At 44.7% G+C, this 20,629-nt stretch overlaps 1 protein-coding gene across 4 annotated transcripts in view; it reads right to left on the reverse strand.

Moving 5' to 3' along the window:
* MLXIPL (MLX interacting protein like) overlaps window positions 1-18,561 on the reverse strand; it is a 34,912-nt gene extending 16,351 nt beyond the window's left edge. Inside the window, exons 1-5 of one of the 4 annotated variants that reach the window (XM_068113554.2) lie at window positions 17,915-18,561; window positions 13,745-13,851; window positions 4,009-4,097; window positions 1,143-1,232; window positions 819-863 (exon numbers count right to left, since the gene is read on the reverse strand). In XM_068113554.2, coding sequence (XP_067969655.2) covers window positions 819-863; window positions 1,143-1,232; window positions 4,009-4,097; window positions 13,745-13,851; window positions 17,915-18,501 — 918 coding nt within the window. In that variant the 5' untranslated portion in view covers window positions 18,502-18,561. The remainder of the gene's footprint in view (window positions 1-818; window positions 864-1,142; window positions 1,233-4,008; window positions 4,098-13,744; window positions 13,852-17,914) is intronic. The other 3 variants (XM_068113556.2, XM_068113557.2, XM_068113555.2) reach the window with 3 other exon arrangements.
* Window positions 18,562-20,629: the final 2,068 nt, after the last annotated feature.

The following is a 20,629-nucleotide window of genomic DNA, read 5'->3' on the forward strand; positions in this document are numbered from 1 at the left end:
TGATCAACGGTTAGCGAGAATATATTTTTTCGTGTAGAAGTTGTGCAGCCTGCGTGGCAACCCCACTCCGAGATAGCAAGCGGTGCAACTTTGCCTCAAAAACTACTTGAGAAAATCAGACCACTTTCTTCCCACAGTTTAGGCAGGAAATCGTTCAGGGTGCTGCCGATAGCTCCACTACTCTTTAAAAGACATTGTGAGACATTTCACACCCACAAACGTATGCCAGCAGACAGAACTCCAAGTTTAACGTCCATCCAATGGATGGCACATACATTGATGCCCCACCCTGCTTGTGAAACTCCAAGATCGGAGCTTATAGCAAGGCCGGATTGAAAATCCAGCTTAGACAGATCAAAGGTAAGTATGCCCTCTCTGAGCTATTCTGTCAGATACCAAAAAAAACCACCTTTAGAGGCCATTTTTCCCCGCAAGCGGGGGTTGGCCTTTTTCGGGAACCGTGGTTGTTGTTGTTTTTTTTGGTCCCCTTTTCGAAGCAATGTTTTACGGCCGGATGCCCTTCCTGACGCCAACCCTTTTTTGCCGCCTTTAGTGACAAACAGGGAATTACCAGTGAACTGGTACTCAATTAGCCGACCTCGGAAGGATGACAGGCTGAGTCAACCCCCCTGGCGTTAATTCAGCGATCGACCGGGATTCGAACCCAGGATCCTGGGATCCTAAGCCGGCACCCTAGCCGCTGGCCCAACACCAGGGTTCCAGATACCAGGGTGACACCAGGGTGTCAGATACCAAAAGATGGTGATTAATTAATACAACCTAATTGACTGGGTGTGAGGAGATGCACGAATCATTACCGTTGCAAGATTCGACAGGTACGGGTCATCCTTAATCCTCTGCACCTGAGAAGATTCGAAGAGAGAAAAATAAAATACAAAACAGATATTTTGGAATAATTTACTCAGCAATTTGCCGAATATGCATCGGCAGACAAGGAACTCCAACAAAGCGCACCAATTGGCTCATAAATCATTATAGCTTGTAATCCAAAATTATGCAGGTTTGCCTAAAAAGCAACAAGCAGTCAAAAATAATAAATTGATGTTTAACATTTTTGAATCTGAATGCAATGTTATCAGTTGTTGACATAGAAATAGGAAATAGAGTAAAATTATTTTCACCCTCTTTTTGAAATACGTCCTCCAACGGTGGTACTCCTCAATTACAAAGTGAAATCGCTTCTTCCAGTACTTGCCTTCAAGGATAACGGCCTTTTAAAAACAAACACAAAATGCAAGATGATGCACAATATCAACAATTTGCAAAATGCTACATGTACGACCTGCCTAGAGACCATCACCACGTGGAGCGCCGGGAGAGACGGCATTCCGCATCTTGGAAAATTTGGGCTTAGAAAGTGGACATGAGGTTGATCGTCCTCTTGTGCTCCGATTTGACCCTCTCCCCCATCTACTTTCTTCACAATCCACTTGGGGAAGTTCAGTCATTCAAACTCCTGGGTCTCACTATCAGCCATGATTTTGGTGAAAAAAAAAAAAAAAACTGATCCCAAAATCTGTATCCAGATGCACAGGTCGAATCGGAGCACAATAGATAATCCTGAGAAAATATATTGGAGGAATTACTATTGGGATTTATGTTGCTAATCAAGATAGAGCAAAGTCGATGGTGTGCCATCGCAAATCCCCACACTTCCCACCAAAACCAAATTTGAAAGATGGCAAAAAGTTCCAGCAAGAATGACCCATTATAAAATTGAGTTTAAAAAAATTAATCTGTTTTGACTCCTGTTTCCCCAAAGTCCCCAACCCATGGGGCATTAACCAGGAGCCAGATCCAAAGAATCATTAAACATTTCATGTGTCCCCCCCAATGCTGATTGCAGATACAAAGTTTCATTTTAAAGATGTTTTAAAATGTGGCCCTAATTGCATTTTTTGGTATTGGACCTTTTCAACCCACCATACAGCCCCAAGGTGTGCATGCAAAAAAAAGATACTGCTCTCCTACCTTCTTACCATGTGGTGATCATAACTGACAATTTCAGTTTGGCAAATTTAATATGGAATAGGCAAAGCCTAGAAACATACGAAACCCTTTAGAATCACATTTTAGAACCCTATATATTTAAACACGGTGGGTTAGAAAGGTTCTTCTCATTTTTGCTGGACGAATGGATGGAAAACGGAAATGGACAGCGGCTTCACCGCTGAAAAATTTGTGTTTAAATTTATCTTTCAATCCTGACAAATCTCACACTCACTATCTCTCTCCAAAAGGTCCGTCTAGCATCCCTCTCCCCCATCTACTTTCTTCACAATCCGCTTGGGGAACTTCAATCATTCAAACTCCCGGGTCTCACTATCAGCCATGATATTTATTTGGCAAACCACATTTCAAAGCTGGCCTCCAAAGTCAGGTGCCAATTGGGCATCCTCAGTCATACAAAGTCCTTCCTTGGTAACCTGAACTCCTGTCCACCTACAAGGTCTTCATCCACAGCTTGGAATACTGCTCTTACCCCTGGGCTGCCTCCCCTGCTTCACACCTGGCTCAGCTTGACCCTGGGCAAACCAACGCCCTCAAGATCATTGCAATCTCTTGCTATGAAACCGAGTCTATATGGGCTGATCACTTCACCATCGCCTGCATGTTGGTGGTGTCTCTGTCTTCTTCCACCTCCTTTCTAGTTTTGCAACATGTCCCCCTCCCCCCCTACCCTCCCAGGTATCTGCAGGAGGCACACTGTCCACCAGCAACCCCATCCTGGTGAAACTGCCAAAATTCAGAACCAGTGCTCACCTCCACTCATTTGTCCCTTTTTCCCCACCTGTGGAACCAACTTCCATACACTGCCCAGATAGGTCAGGGCAGCGCGGTCACGGTCAGAGTGCCGATAAGTTTCGATGAACCGGCCCTTTCCCTCTTCTCTCTAACACCAACACCCTCTCTACCACAAACACCCTCTCCACCACTAACACCCTCTCTACCACTAACATCCTCTTTACCACTAACACCCTCTCTACCACTAACATCCTCTTTACCACTAACACCCTCTCTACCACTAACACCCTCTCTACCACTAACACCCTCTCCACCACTAACACCCTCTCCACCACTAACACCCTCTCCACCACTAAAACCCTCTCCACCACTAACACCCTCTCCACCACTAACACCCTCTCCACCACTAACAGACAATATTGCGTCTCTAACACGAACTCTCTCTCGAACACCAACTCTCGAACACCAACTCTCGAACACCAACTCTCGAACACCAACTCTCGAACACCAACTCTCGAACACCAACTCTCTCACACCAACTCTCTCACACCAACTCTCTCACACCAACTCTCTCACACCAATTCTCTAACACCAACTCTCTAACACTAACGTTCTAACTCTCCTGGGCCCTGACTTCATGGACGTGGGGGTACACTATCCTGGATGTGGGGGATCTCTGGGTCGCTCCTGGGAGATAAATCAGTTGTCTCCGACTCTCCGTGTCATGGGCTTGTTCGAGAGAACTGTCCGAGGCTAAACAACAGCAACAACTTCCACACTCTCTTCGATCTCATTCTTCCCTCAAGGTCTTCAAGACAAGAACAAACTGTTCACCACCATCTCAAATCATCTCCCATCCAAAACCATGAGCTTTTCTACACTCGTTAAACAACCGCACCCATCCAAAGATTTTGCTTCTGCATCCATCTTGTCCACCCCTTGTTCTCCCCGACCTCTCAGCATTACCTGCATCGCTTGTTTGTCCGTGTCCATCTATTTTGTCGCTTGGCCCTGCTATTAGTGTTTTTCCCTTCTCCTGTTCCTTTTATTATGTTGCATCCTGATCCGTCCTGTGTTCTAGCTCTTCCACGAGCCTTGACTACATATCCCAAAAAAAAAAGAAAAAAAGTTTATTTGTATGGGACATGCATTTAGTGGAAACTTTCTGCAAACATGTCTACAAAACAAATAAAATTATTCCACAATGTATATCAGACTGTCAGAATGCATTGCATCTCCAACCTCTGCAACTTCCATCTTCCGACTCTCATCATCCGTGCCCTCCAGAGGTGTCATAAAATGACAAACTGGGTTTTTCTGCCGCTTTACATCTACGGCGAAGAAAAAAATAAAATAAAAAGGGTGCACAAACAACTTGCACGGAGCATACTTGGAATGGGTGTAAGGTGGACTGTATGCAACCCAATGGTCTAGAGCTCAAGGAGTGAAAAAAAAAAAAAAGAACTGAAGGAGGGAAAGGTTAAAAATATTTTATACTAATGCCAGGAGTTTGAAAAATAAAATGCAAGAGTTGGAAGCTAAAGTAGCTAGTAAGATGTGGTTTAATGAAGAGGACGGGACAGGAATCAAACTGGAGGACAGGAATTGAAGACAACAAGATCAGGTGTGAAGGGAAAGCAAACATAGGAGGAAGTGTGGCAATCTGGGTAAAAGACAATATTGCGTCGAGAGTAAGGAATGACATTGAAGGAGTGAGTTAATGTGGAGGATTCTGTGTGGATTGAGATAAGGGATTAGAAGAGTAATGCAACAATTGTAGGATGCATTTACATCCGATATGGCTCCTGGGATGAGAGAGAGGAGCCGGACAGAGAGAAGTTCATGAAGAATTCAGAAAGGGATGTGGAAAGGGAAGAGCGTTGAATATGGGGGTACCTGCACTGTAATTTAATTTGCCATGGATAAATTGGGTCCAGGAATGAGGAAAGAGCAGGGCCAAGAAGGACTTTCTAGATCTAATCCAGGATTCCATGTTAAGTCAGTTTGTAGAAAAACCCACGAGGGAGGAATGAGGTGTTACGTCTTTTTCTCCCCATACAATGATTCCAATATGATTTAGGTAGAAGAACATCTGCGGACAAGTCATCATAACTGTGTATGGAACTACATTGTTTCGATGTGGAGTTTGGGATAGTAGGGCAATGTTGTTAGATTTCAGGGTATGAGAAGATAGGTGCTCCAGATGGGGAAAAGCTAACGCATGGGTCGTCTGCCTTCGAGAAATGGGCGAGCTTCAAGGAGGAATTGCATAGAGTACAGAGTAAGTACATGCAAGTGAGGTGTAGAAAGTAGAGGTGGAAAGAGGGTGAATGAGTGGTATCGATGATTCGAGCTGTTTTAATCTATTATATATTGCGAATCGTGGTGTCTGTCTGTGCTTTCGTCTGTCTTCCGTTTATGGCGGCCGCTTCCTGTGCTGCATTTTAAAAGCTGCTGACCGGTTAGTTTGCATTTTAATTTCACTTGTATTGATGCCATAGACATAGAGTCAGTCACTTTATTGTCCCTTCCAGTAATCTTTAAAATCAACACAAACATCTGGATTTAAGTAGATTTAATACAGATGCTCATGGAGTACCAATTTACAATGGCTATATTTTTATCCTCCTTTTAGACAAATCCAACCTTAACTTAAACTCTTCCCATCACTGGGGACGGGTACTTTAGCTTGCTTTCCTATCGCTGGGGATGGGTACTCATACTAGTTATTCAAAAATTTTTGCATCAATGATTTGGATTGTTGAGTTAAGAATCGGCTTTCCAAATATGCATACGACACAAAGTTTGGTAATAAGGTAGATAGCTGACTTTAGCTGATAGATAGCTGATAGCTGGTAGATAGCTGATGGCTGGTAGATAGCTGGTAGATAGCTGATAGTAGATAGCTGACTTAGAGGGGGTTGATTAGATTCAGGAAAGTCAAGGTACTTTCATACATTGGACAAAAACATTGGCAGCCGCAGTTTATCATCGGAAATGTAAGGTGCTGGGGATGGGTAAGAATAATGAAAATAGTGATCACACAATGCAAGGAACAGTTCTGGAACATGTGACAGGAAAATGATCTGGGGGTAGCACAGCAATTCATATGGGGGTAAGTGGACAGGACAATGCCAGGCAGCTATAGGTAAGGCCAATAGGATTTTAGGTTGTAGTCATAGAGAGATAAATTATAAATCAAAAAATGGTAGTTTTAACACTACAGGAATTTAGTGAGGCCTTATCTAAAATATTTTGTACAGTTTTGATCACCACATCTGATGAATGCCGTAGCTGCCATCGAGAAGGTTCAGCATAGAGCAACAAGAAGGATTCCAAGCCTAGATAGACTCGGCTATGAGGTGTGGCCGAATTAGACAGTGCTTTGTACATTTGAAAGGTGGTGGTTATGACAGGATGATGATAGAGATGTTGAAGGTAATGAAGGGTATAGACAAAAGAAGTGCAGGAGAGTTTTTCAGGAGAGTAGACAGTGATATGACAAGGGGCCACGGTTTAAGAGTAAAGAAGAAGAGCATTAGGACGGGAGCAAGACTTTCACCCAGAGTAGTAAACACAGAGAATACCTCCCTGTAAAGGTAGTGACAGCAGAAACAATAGACAGTTCTCCTGAAATAATGGGAATAGGGGGTATGGAGATTGAAACATTCCCTGACTGAGAACAAACCTGTAAACAAAAAGAGTTCCTCACTGAGAGAAAACCTGTAAACAAAAAGAGTTCCTCACTGAGAGCAAACCTGTAAACAAAAAGAGTTCCTCACTGAGAGCAAACCTGTAAACAAAAGAGTGCCTGATTGAGAGCAAACCTGTAAACAAAAGAGTGCCTGATTGAGAGCAATCCTGTAAACAAAAGAATCCCTGAAGGAGAGCAAACATGCAAACAAAAGAGTGCCTGATTGAGAGCAAACCTGTAAAAAAAAGAGTGCCGGACTGAGAGCAAACCTGTAAACAAAAGAGTGCCTGATTGAGAGCAAACCTGTAAACAAAAGAGTGCCTGATTGAGAGCAAACCTGTAAACAAAAGAGTCCCTGATTGAGAGCAAACCTGTAAACAGAAGAGTGCCTGATTGAGAGCAAACCTGGAAACAAAAGAATCCCTGAAGGAGAGCAAACATGCAAACAAAAGAGTGCCTGATTGAGAGCAAACCTGCAAACAAAAGAGTGCCGGACCGAGAGCAAACCTGTAAACAAAAGAGTGCCTGATTGAGAGCAAACCTGTAAACAAAAGAGTGCCTGATTGAGAGCTAACCTGTAAACAAAAGAATCCCTGAAGGAGAGCAAACATGCAAACAAAAGAGTGCCTGATTGAGAGCAAACCTGTAAACAAAAGAGTGCCTGATTGAGAGCAAACCTGGAAACAAAAGAGTGCCTGATTGAGAGCAAACCTGTAAACAAAAGAGTGCCTGATTGAGAGCAAACCTGTAAACAAAAGAATCCCTGAAGGAGAGCAAACATGCAAACAAAAGAGTGCCTGGTTGAGAGCAAACCTGTAAACAAAAGAGTGCCTGATTGAGAGCAAACCTGTAAACAAAAGAGTGCCTGATTGAGAGCAAACCTGTAAACAAAAGAGTCCCTGATTGAGAGCAAACCTGAAAACAAAAGAGTCCCTGATTGAGAGCAAACCTGGAAACAAAAGAGTGCCTGATTGAGAGCAAACCTGTAAACAAAAGAGTGCCTGATTGAGAGCAAACCTGGAAACAAAAGAGTGCCTAATTGAGAGAAAACCTGTAAACTGATTGATTGAGAGCAAACCTGTAAACAAAAGAGTGCCTGATTGAGAGCAAACCTGTAAACAAAAGAGTGCCTCACTGAGAGCAAACCTGCAAACAAAAGAGTGCCGGACTGAGAGCAAACCTGTAAACAAAAGAGTGCCTGATTGAGAGCAAACCTGTAAACAAAAGAGTGCCTGATTGAGAGCAAACCTGGAAACAAAAGAGTGCCGGACTGAGAGCAAACCTGCAAACAAAAGAGTGCCGGACTGAGAGCAAACCTGTAAACAAAAGAGTGCCTGATTGAGAGCAAACCTGTAAACAAAAGAGTGCCTGCTTGAGAGCAAAACTGGAAACAAAAGTGCCTGATTGAGAGCAAACCTGTCAACAAAAGAGTGCCTGATTGAGAGCATACCCGTCAACAAAAGAGTGCCTGACTGAAAGCAAACCTGTAAACAAAAGAGTCCCTGATTGAGAGCAAACCTGTAAACAGAAGAGTGCCTGATTGAGAGCAAACCTGTAAACAAAAGAGTGCCTGATTGAGAGCAAACCTGTCAACAAAAGAGTGCCCGATTGAGAGCAAACCTGTAAACAAAAGAGTGCCTGACTGAGAGCAAATCTGGAAACAAAAGAGTGCCTGATTGAGAGCAAACCTGGAAACAAAAGAGTGCCTGATTGAGAGCAAACCTGTAAACAAAAGAGTGCCTGACTGAGAGCAAACCTGGAAACAAAAGAGTGCCTGATTGGGAGCAAACCTGCAAACAAAACAGTGCCTGATTGGGAGCAAACCTGAAACAAAAGAGTGCCTGACTGAAAGCAAACCTGTAAACAAAAGAGTCCCTGATTGAGAGCAAACCTGTAAACAAAACAGTGCCTGATTGGGAGCAAACCTGCAAACAAAACAGTGCCTGATTGGGAGCAAACCTGAAACAAAAGAGTGCCTGACTGAAAGCAAACCTGTAAACAAAAGAGTGCCTGATTGAGAGCAAACCTGTGAACAAAAGAGTCCCTGATTGAGAGCAAACCTGTAAACAGAAGAGTCCCTGATTGAGAGCAAACCTGTAAACAGAAGAGTGCCTGATTGAGAGCAAACCTGTAAACAAAAGAGTCCCTGGTTGAGAGCAAACCTGCAAACAGAAGAGTGCCTGATTGAGAGCAAACCTGGAAACAAAAGAGTGCCTGATTGGGAGCAAACCTGAAACAAAAGAGTGCCTGATTGAGAGCAAACCTGGAAACAAAAGAGTGCCTGATTGGGAGCAAACCTGAAACAAAAGAGTGCCTGATTGAGAGCAAACCTGTAAACAAAAGAGTGCCTGATTGAGAGCAAACCTGTGAACAAAAGAGTGCCTGATTGAGAGCAAACCTGTAAACAAAAGAGTCCCTGATTGAGAGCAAACCTGTAAACAAAAGAGTGCCTGATTGAGAGCAAACCTGGAAACAAAAGAGTGCCTGATTGAGAGCAAACCTGGAAACAAAAGAGTGCCTGATTGAGAGCAAACCTGTAAACAAAAGAGTGCCTGATTGAGAGCAAACCTGTAAACAAAAGAGTGCCTGATTGAGAGCAAACATGTAAACAAAAGAGTGCCTGATTGGGAGCAAACCTGAAACAAAAGAGTGCCTGATTGAGAGCAAACCTGTAAACAAAAGAGTGCCTGATTGAGCAAACATGCAAACAAAAGAGTGCCTGATTGAGAGCAATCCTGTAAACAAAAGAGTGCCCGATTGAGAGCAAACCTGTAAACAAAAGTGCCTGATTGAGAGCAAACCTGTAAACAAGAGTACCTGATTGAGAGCAAACCTGGAAACAAAAGAGTGCCTGATTGAGAGCAAACTTGTAAACAAAAGAGTGCCTGATTGAGAGCAAACCTGTAAACAAAAGAGTCCCTGATTGAGAGCAAACCTGTAAACAAAAGAGTCCCTGATTGAGAGCAAACCTGTAAACAAAAGAGTGCCTGATTGCGAGCAAACCTGTAAACAAAAGAGTGCCTGATTGAGAGCAAACCTGTAAACAAGAGTACCTGATTGAGAGCAAACCTGTAAATAAAAGAGTCCCTGATTGAGAGCAAACCTGTAAACAAAAGAGTGCCTGATTGCGAGCAAACCTGTAAACAAAAGAGTGCCTGATTGAGAGCAAACCTGTAAACAAGAGTACCTGATTGAGAGCAAACCTGGAAACAAAAGAGTCCCTGATTGAGAGCAAACCTGTAAACAAATGAGTGCCTGATTGAGAGCTAACCTGCAAACAAAAGAGTGCCGGACTGAGAGCAAACCTGCAAACAAAAGAGTGCCTGATTGAGAGCTAACCTGTGAACAAAAGAGTGCCTGATTGAGAGCAAACCTGGAAACAAAAGAGTGCCTGATTGAGAGCAAACCTGCAAACAAAAGAGTGCCTGATTGAGAGCTAACCTGTAAACAAAAGAGTGCCTGATTGAGAGCAAACCTGTAAACAAAAGAGTGCCTGATTGAGAGCAAACCTGCAAACAAAAGAGTGCCTGATTGCGAACAAACCTGTAAACAAGAGAGTCCCTGATTGAGAGCAAACCTGTAAACAAAAGAGTGCCTGACTGAGAGCAAACCTGTAAACAAAAGAGTGCCTGACTGAGAGCAAACCTGCAAACAAAAGAGTGCCGGACTGAGAGCAAACCTGCAAACAAAAGAGTGCCGGACTGAGAGCAAACCTGCAAACAAAAGAGTGTCTGATTGAGAGCAAACCTGTAAACAAAAGAGTGCCTGATTGAGAGCAAACCTGTAAACAAAAGAGTGCCTGACTGATAGCAAAACTGGAAACAAAAGATTGCCTGATTGAGAGCAAACCTGTAAACAAAAGAGTGCCTGACTGATAGCAAAACTGGAAACAAAAGATTGCCTGACTGAGAGCAAACCTGCAAACAAAAGAGTGCCGGACTGAGAGCAAACCGGCAAACAAAAGAGTTCCGGACTGAGAGCAAACCTGCAAACAGAAGTGCCTGATTGAGAGCAAACCTGTAAACAAAAGAGTGCCTGATTGAGAGCAAACCTGTAAACAAAAGAGTGCCGGACTGAGAGCAAACCTGCAAACAAAAGAGTGCCTGATTGAGAGCAAACCTGTAAACAAAAGTCCCTGATTGAGAGCCAAACTGGAAACAAAAGATTGCCTGATTGAGAGCAAAACTGGAAACAAAAGAGTGCCTGATTGAGAGCAAACCTGTAAACAAAAGAGTGCCTGATTGGGAGCAAACCTGAAACAAAAGAGTGCCTGATTGAGAGCAAACCTGTAAACAAAAGAGTGCCTGATTGAGAGCAAACCTGAAACAAAAGAGTGCCTGATTGAGAGCAAACCTGAAACAAAAGAGTGCCTGATTGAGAGCAAACCTGTAAACAAAAGAGTGCCTGATTGGGAGCAAACCTGAAACAAAAGAGTGCCTGATTGAGAGCAAACCTGAAACAAAAGAGTGCCTGATTGAGAGCAAACCTGTAAACAAAAGAGTCCCTGATTGAGAGCAAACCTGGAAACAAAAGAGTGCCTGATTGAGAGCAAACCTGGAAACAAAAGAGTGCCTAATTGAGAGAAAACCTGTAAACTGATGGATTGAGAGCATACCTGTCAACAAAAGAGTGCCTGACTGAAAGCAAACCTGTAAACAAAAGAGTCCCTGATTGAGAGCAAACCTGTAAACAGAAGAGTGCCTGATTGAGAGCATACCTGTCAACAAAAGAGTGCCTGACTGAAAGCAAACCTGTAAACAAAAGAGTCCCTGATTGAGAGCAAACCTGTAAACAAAAGAGTGCCTGATTGAGAGCATACCTGTCAACAAAAGAGTGCCTGACTGAAAGCAAACCTGTAAACAAGAGAGTCCCTGATTGAGAGCAAACCTGTAAACAAAACAGTGCCTGATTGAGAGCAAACCTGTAAACAAAAGACTGCCTGATTGAGAGCAAACCTGTCAACAAAAGAGTCCCTGATTGAGAGCAAACCTGTAAACAAAAGAGTGCCTGACTGAGAGCAAACCTGGAAATAAAAGAGTGCCTGATTGGGAGCAAACCTGCAAACAAAACAGTGCCTGATTGGGAGCAAACCTGAAACAAAAGAGTGCCTGATTGAGAGCAAACCTGTAAACAGAAGAGTGCCTGATTGAGAGCAAACCTGGAAACAAAAGAGTGCCTGATTGGGAGCAAACCTGCAAACAAAACAGTGCCTGATTGGGAGCAAACCTGAAACAAAAGAGTGCCTGACTGAAAGCAAACCTGTAAACAAAAGAGTCCCTGATTGAGAGCAAACCTGTAAACAGAAGAGTGCCTGATTGAGAGCAAAACTGGAAACAAAAGAGTGCCTGACTGAGAGCAAACCTGGAAACAAAAGAGTGCCTGATTGGGAGCAAACCTGGAAACAGAAGAGTGCCTGATTGAGAGCAAACCTGTAAACAAAAGAGTCCCTGGTTGAGAGCAAACCTGCAAACAGAAGAGTGCCTGATTGAGAGCAAACCTGGAAACAAAAGAGTGCCTGATTGGGAGCAAGAAGCAAAAGAGTGCCTGATTGAGAGCAAACCTGGAAACAAAAGAGTGCCTGATTGGGAGCAAACCTGAAACAAAAGAGTGCCTGATTGAGAGCAAACCTGTAAACAAAAGAGTGCCTGATTGAGAGCAAACCTGGAAACAAAAGAGTGCCTGATTGAGAGCAAACCTGGAAACAAAAGAGTGCCTGATTGAGAGCAAACCTGTGAACAAAAGAGTGCCTGATTGAGAGCAAACCTGTCAACAAAAGAGTCCCTGATTGAGAGCAAACCTGTAAACAAAAGAGTGCCTGATTGAGAGCAAACCTGTAAACAAAAGAGTGCCTGATTGAGAGCAAACCTGTAAACAAAAGAGTGCCTGATTGAGAGCAAACCTGTAAACAAAAGAGTGCCTGATTGAGAGCAAACATGTAAACAAAAGAGTGCCTGATTGGGAGCAAACCTGAAACAAAAGAGTGCCTGATTGAGAGCAAACCTGTAAACAAAAGAGTGCCTGATTGAGCAAACATGCAAACAAAAGAGTGCCTGATTGAGAGCAATCCTGTAAACAAAAGAGTGCCCGATTGAGAGCAAACCTCTAAACAAAAGAGTGCCTGATTGAGAGCTAACCTGTGAACAAAAGAGTGCCTGATTGAGAGCAAACCTGTCAACAAAAGAGCACCTGATTGGGAGCAAACCTGGAAACAAAAGAGTGCCTAATTGAGAGCAAACCTGGAAACAAAAGAGTGCCTGATTGAGAGCTAACCTGAAACAAAAGAGTGCCCGATTGAGAGGAAACCTGTAAACAAAAGAGTGCCCGATTGAGAGCAAACCTGTAAACAAAAGAGTGCCTGATTGAGAGCAATCCTGTAAACAAAAGTGCCAGATTGAGAGCAAACCTGTAAACAAAAGAGTGCCTGATTGAGAGCAAACCTGTAAACAAAAGTGCCTGATTGAGAGCAAACCTGTAAACAAAAGTGCCTGATTGAGAGCAAACCTGTAAACAAAAGAGTCCCTGATTGAGAGCAAACCTGTAAACAAAAGAGTGCCTGATTGAGAGCAAACTTGTAAACAAAAGAGTGCCTGATTGAGAGCAAACCTGTAAACAAAAGAGTGCCTGATTGAGAGCAAACCTGTAAACAAAAGAGTGCCTGATTGAGAGCAAACCTGTAAACAAAAGAGTGCCTGACTGAGAGCAAACCTGGAAACAAAAGAGTCCCTGATTGAGAGCAAACCTGTAAACAAAAGAGTGCCTGATTGCGAGCAAACCTGTGAACAAAAGAGTGCCGGACTGAGAGCAAACCTGTAAACAAGAGTACCTGATTGAGAGCAAACCTGTAAACAAAAGAGTGCCGGACTGAGAGCAAACCTGTGAACAAAAGAGTGCCGGACTGAGAGCAAACCTGTAAACAAAAGAGTCCCTGATTGAGAGCAAACCTGTAAACAAAAGAGTGCCGGACTGAGAGCAAACCTGTGAACAAAAGAGTGCCGGACTGAGAGCAAACCTGTAAACAAAAGAGTCCCTGATTGAGAGCAAACCTGTAAACAAAAGAGTGCCGGACTGAGAGCAAACCTGTGAACAAAAGAGTGCCGGACTGAGAGCAAACCTGTAAACAAAAGAGTGCCTGATTGAGAGCAAACCTGTAAACAAGAGTGCCGGACTGAGAGCAAACCTGCAAACAAAAGAGTCCCTGATTGAGAGCAAACCACTGATCAAATACATGGTGACTGACCGCTCCACCTGATGATTTGGTTGTCATGACCATATGAAAACACTCACACTGTAGGTACCAAGCCCTCCAGATGGCATTGTTCAGCCGAATCTTGTCCTTCCATTGGAGACGCAAACCCTTAAAGGTTTTCCACTTTGGTGAAACGAGGCCCCCGCTGCCAAAAGAAAAACAGAAAAGCTTCACTTAGGCATAAAGTGACTGGTGAGAAAAGGGGGTAAAAACGGAAATTACACATTTAAAAACGAAACTAATAACAGAAATAAAAAGAGGGAAAAACAAAAACAAAAAAAGATCACCAGTTACGTCATGCCAGAACTATGCAGGTAAAACCGGTTTGCTTTAATACGATTCTCAAGGTGTTTTATAGATGAAAACATAACATAACCATGTGACAAAATACATGCAGCAGATGAAACAGAAACAAACAACGAAAACATCGCATCCCGTCGTACATTGTATTCCCAAGTATCCTTCAAACCGCCATTGCGTTGCAGCATCCAGAAATCATTCACGTGAGCAGGGAGTTCAAAGCGCAGAACCCGAAGATCTTAATGAGGGTTAGACCGAATCCCGCACATTGTTGGGCCACCGTGCAGCGAGGAGCAGCACTTATTGAGCATTTTTTTTGCCTCTTACCAGACTGTTCGACTCAAGTCTCACTGGAGGGCTTACCGGCTCAATCAACTTGAAACGATCTCACCAATCTGGAGCCGAATTCAACCAACGGTTAAGGTAGCTCAGAAGGCCACCATGTGCTGTCTTTTATTAAAAAGTGTCCCTTTGTGTGATGAAAAGTATTAAATGATCACAGTTTAAACTAGAACGGCACTCAGTAGAGAGTATACCTCCGCCTGGTTGGCCATATCACTCAATGGTGCAGAATCACTTTAAAAAAAAAAAAAATTCTCATATCCGAATCTATATTCAGATCTTCACCAAAATCGAATCGAATCGTCCTTGTCAGACACAACCGGTCCACCAAGTTTCGTCCAAATCGGTCCACAACTTTTTGATATATCCCGCAATGTGTCGTTTTGGCCCCACCTCAAAATGGTGAAGAATCACTTCGAAAATTCGAGTAACCGGATCCGAATCCGGATCTTCACCAAAATCGAATCATTTCGTCCTCGTCACATACGCTGCATCTCTGCCAAATGTCGTCCGAATCCGTCCACAACCTTTTGAGATATTTTGTTCACAAACAGACAGACAAACAGACAGGGGTGAAAACATGACCTCCATCCACCTTTGGTGGCGCAGGTGATCACTACCCGTTTCACTGTTACAAGAAATAAATAAATAGTTTGAGTAAACAGCTGAATGAACCACAAAGTGAACAAACGACTTTTGCCAAGAGAGACCATTCCAGCAAGTCAGCAGAATCCCAGTGGGCAAATAAACAGCATCTGTCGCAGCTCGTCCACCCAGCTCTGCTCCTCCTACCCAAAGGCCACTCGGTCTTTTTCCTATGGTCATATTTTTTAAAAAGGTCTTCAAATTGCAGAGTACAAAACGAAGTGTAAAATAATCAAGGAGCCCAAAGCAAAATTTCATTTTGGAAATGGAATTTGTTGGATCACGCCACCAGGCGATAAGGTTGGGAATTTGTCACGTGAAGATACAAAACACCTCACTTGGTATTATACCTCCACTTAACCACTCCACCTCCACTTAACCACATGGTCTTGTTTTCATCTCAAGTTCAACAATTGTGTAAGAGTTTCAGCACATTTCTTTGGTTTTGTGAAAAAACATTTTCTTGCCCAATTATTTGATCAAGAAACAGCAAGGTGACGGTTGATGAGGCGGGACGGGGAGGTAGGGGACACCAATGCGGGATGAGGGTTGGATGTGTGGATTTTTTTATTATTATTTTTTTGTATTCAAGATCGAGGCTCGTGTAAGAGCTAACATCAATCACAAAAAACAACATCAAACAGGCACACAAAACATACAAAAAGGGAGCGGGAGACAAGATGGGGAGAGAGAGGGAAGCACACAAGTACAACAACAGAGAACAGGGACAATGGAAAATCTGTGGGAGGGAGAGGGCTTGGGGGGAGGAGGCATGGGAAGGCGGGGGGGGGGGGGGGGTTGTGGGAAAGTATAACATACATGGACACTGCTGGAACTTCCAGGAAATAAAAAAAAAAGTCGGTATTTCAAAAAAAAAAGTGGATTTGGGGTAAATTAACGGAGTAGAAGAGATCAAAGTTTTGGATGGGGGAAGATAGAAATTGATGCAAGATCATAGTGTATGGCTGCCATGAAGCCCTCAAGGGAAGAGTGGGATTGTACCGATTCAGCAAGGTCGTTTTTGCAGGTAGGAGAAATTACAAGGTTTGAAAAATGAGCAGCAAGCTGGGAACTTCAAAATTTAAGGAGTAGGCTGCTGGGAAAAAGGTGTGCATCTCGTGGGGAATGGGGAAGTGTGGAGAACTACAAGAGCAGGGACAGCAAGACCATGAGAGGTGATGGCAAACAAAGAGCACATCAACCTGTCTGCGTTGAGGAAGCAACAGGGCCTGCACATCCGTTTCTTTGCGATACATGCTGTTGAGATCATTGGATCGGAGTGGGAGAAAGATACCAACTCATAGGGGACATCACTACTCCTTTGAGCTGCAAAGGACTTGAAGACCATGTAGATCTGATTTCATGGAACGACGAAGGATGACCAATCCATGGGTGGCTTTGATTTTCCGGCTTTCTCATGAGATGTCATGGATGATGACGCGGTGCAGTCGTTCGAGTGACTGTACTTGCTCGAGTGGTGGATAGGTGGGTTCACCAGATGATCCTTATGGAGAGAGGCAAGGGAAGACTTGGCGATAATGAATGACACTCCATATGTCAGATCAGCATTTGATCTGATGAGAGGAAAGAAGGTGCTGTCTGTCCTTGGGATGTCGTACTAGATGGCATTATGTGGCATGATCGACAATGCGGATGAAAGATAGAACGAAGAACGAATCTTGCTGGTGATCGTCTATTGCCAATCCTATTGTCAATCTGTGTCGGTAGACAGGTAGATCAATGGATGAAATCATCAGGACGTTGATCGAGGTATGCTGACCTGCGACCGCAATCGGAAGCAAGGAGAAGCCGACATTTCAGGCGTTAATCCATGGAGCACTGAAGCCTCCACCAAGAGGATATCAAATGACACCATCAAGAGGTGTGGGCTGGTTGCATGCATAGACGAGGTCACCGAGGAACGAAGTGTTTGTCGAGGAAAGAGGTGTCAGACAGCCTAAAATCTGTGATTCATCAGACACAGGTGGTACCTCTTGTTGAAGATCAGGGCCTCCATCCATTGATGAGAGAGGAACGATAAGAAATACAAAACTGGGCGACGGGATGGGATCAAATGATGATGAGAGACCTGGCCATTGGCCTGCAGTTCGGTGTGCACCTGTTTTGAACCCTTCTTGTGTATGGGAGAGATGTTGTCCACCTACAAATCAAATCAGACAGAGGAGAAACAAGGGCAGGATTTGAGAACATTCTCAAAATGATGGAATTTTGACCGGATGTCAAAAACCTCATTGGACTCGACGCTTGTCTCCCTTCAGGGTTTCGTTTTATTTGCACACCTTTACCTTTGCACCCAAAGCACACTCACTCGCTTGCTTTGATAACTCACCAACCACACCGATTAGGTGTCGATCATGATTCACATCAATAATCTTAAACAACAAATCTTTTCTGGACCCCACGGCAGACGTCGCACACATGCGCCTGGAAAACAGCAACGCACCAAAGCCAGGAACACACCCGTGCAGGGAACACAGCGGCACACCCGTGCAGGGAACACAGCGGCACACCCGTGCAGGGAACACAGCGGCACACCCGTGCAGGGAACACAGCGGCACAACCGTGCAGGGAACACAGCGGCACACCCGTGCAGGGAACACAGCGGCACACCCGTGCAGGGAACACAGCGGCACAACCGTGCAGGGAACACAGCGGCACAACCGTGCAGGGAACACAGCGGCACACCCGTGCAGGGAACACAGCAGCACACCCGTGCAGAGAACACAGCGGCACACCCGTGCAGGGAACACAGCGGCACACTCGTGCAGGGAACACAGCGGCACACTCGTGCAGGGAACACAGCGGCACACTCGTGCAGGGAACACAGCGGCACACTCGTGCAGGGAACACAGCGGCACACTCGTGCAGGGAACACAGCAGCACACCCATGCAGGGCACACCTGTACGCAAGGCTCATGCACTCGAAGAGCTTGGTGAGAGAGCCGTCGATGCTGAGACGGGAGCCCGGGCCGAAGCGGTAAGTCCGCAAGGCCATGTGGTTGAACGTGGTTGAAGCGCGGCGTCTCTGTCCAGGACGCTCGCTGTGCGGCCGGGACACCATGAAGTGTCCGCTGTGTATGATGGGCGCTTTGTGATCCTCGGACGAAGTCCTTTTAGCGTCGTTCGCGTCCGAAAGAGATTCCACATCGTCGTATTCTTCTTCTTCCTCCTCCATTCCCAACACCCCTTCCGCCACTTCACCCAGAATAGCCGATTCTTCCTCTTCTGCCCCGCCGAACTTACTCTGCACGGCGTCGCTCTTGTGGTAACGATTATATTTCTTGTTTTCGCCGAGATTCCCAGACGCGATTTCTGCCTTTGGCTTCGCCATTCCCTCTGTCTTCACCCCGGCCTCATACACCACCATGGGCTCTCTCTTTATCGCCACTTGGCATTCCCGCCACTCCCCCGACCTGTCTGCCGTCCCCCACTGTCTTTTCTCTCGCTCTTCCCTCAACCCCTCGGCGCTTACACTTCTCCCTCTCATGCCTCAGCTTTTCAACTTTCCCCTTTGAGTCTTTGACAGATCCCACCTCCGCCTCACAGTTCAGTGCCCGCCCACAATCCCTTCACACCCCCCATTAGACCCCGCCCACATTACCACCACACCCCCATTACGTTGCTCACGTCACCACCACGCCCCCTTACGTTCCACAACGCACCAAATACATCACCGTCACGCCCTGTTACGTCGCACTACGTCTCCCTTCCGTTAAATGAATGAGCTATTTATCCATTGCTTGTACCTGGGTAAGTAAAAAGGAATAATTAATGTACACATTGTGCGTGACAGCACAGAGTATAAGGGCCATTTCCAAAAAGTGAAATCCTATTTTATATCACTATAAACTATAATATATATCACTATAAATTATATATATATATATCCACACCTGTGATAAATATAAAAAATATATATCACTATATAAAAAATATATCAATACCACATATATCACTATATATCACTATAGTACCCACCTGATAAATATATCACTATAAACATCACTCAAGACCAACCTGTTCAACATTTAACCCACAGCATCTAACCCCTGACTATCTCCTCTCCTTCTCCCTCCTTTGTGCTTTGAATATTTCCCTATTGATTCTTCTTTTTTGCAATTGTTTTTATGTTTTGCTATGCATTATGTTTTGCACTCTGTCAAAGCGTCTTTGGGCTTCCTGAAAAGCGCTATATAAAATAAATGCATTATTATTATTATTATATTACTACGTACCTTACCTTAAATAAGGCAATTGTGTGTTTATCGCAGCCTCCATCGGGGTCACCAAGTTTCTCGGCGAACTGCAGAGATATATTACCCCAGGGCGACCTCTCATTGCTGGATATACAGGTGTCTGCTTTGCTTACCTAAAGGACTAAACATGCATAAGACAAGCTAGAGCCACTTGCAGATGTTTCTCCAGACATTTTGAGTGATGCCGATTGTCTACCGTCTGGATGACCTACAACATGGCGGACCCCCGACCGGTGGTGACGTTAAAGTCGTCTGTCGGTCTTCGTTTAAATCTTCAATATATACTCCTTGTCCACTTGATTATGCAAGAAAAACCCATTCTCACTTTTTTGTCCCTCCATCAGAACCAGCAAGAACATCCCCCAATTTATTTGTGTGCTCGGTTCTCGAGGAGAGGTAGGTCTTCGGAGCTGGTAGACCTCACTATCACCTGTCTGGAGCTGTCCTGCCTGCATACTTGGAATACTCGCAAAGCCGGTCACCATCTTGGAATTCTCCGTGGGGCCAAGCGCTTGCCCAGAAAACAGTGAAGGTCTGCTTCTTGCTCATCAAAAGCAGGTCTGTGGCCTCGTGATCATCAGGCTCTACTTTGGTCTGGTCTTGCCCCTCCTTTAGTCCCCTCTGTCCAGTTGTCAGAGCTTGTCTCCCCTCTGGCCAGCCCTGAACACCACAAATCTAAACTCAACACTCCCCTCCATTCTTCGCTGTGATATCTTCACAAGATCTTCCCTGCAGAGTTTCAAGTATGCTGCCTCATGGCATCTCCACTGCCCCCTACTGAACTCACCTACACCTGTTGAGATTATATTTCCACCTTCTATAAATGCCTACCCCTATTAACGCTACCTAACCCAAGCCTCGTGCACGTTACAATTTCTTCCCCTCTTTCCTACCTGTGTACAACTGTCTGGCGAACCTTCTCATCTACTTCTGTCACTGAAGCATTTGGGCCTCACACTCAGCCATGATCTTTTGATGGGCAAACTACACATCCTGGCCTCCAGAGGGAATCCTTCGTCACGCAGAATCTTTCCTTGGCACATCTGAACTTTTATCTTCCTGCAAGGATTTCATCCAAAGCTTGGAGTACTGCTGTCCCCTTTGAGCTATTGGCCCTGCCTCACACCATGGAAACCAAAGCCTTATAAATCATTGGCATCTCCCACAATGCAGCCGAGTCCATGGGCCTATCACTTTCACATTGCAGAGAGGTCAGCGTCTTGCACCACCTCCTCTCTACCCGTTACGTGCTCTGTCTCCCCCAGGTTTCAGCAGGGTGTATGTGGTCTGCCAGCAAGTCCTTTTTGGTGAAACTCCCACAATCCTGACTCAGTGCTCACCTCCCCTCATTAGCTCCTC

The sequence above is a fragment of the Myxine glutinosa genome, chromosome 4 (genome assembly GCF_964187855.1).
Source record: "Myxine glutinosa chromosome 4, kmMyxGlut1.1, whole genome shotgun sequence".
In the NCBI taxonomy this organism is placed as follows: Eukaryota; Metazoa; Chordata; class Myxini; order Myxiniformes; family Myxinidae; genus Myxine; species Myxine glutinosa.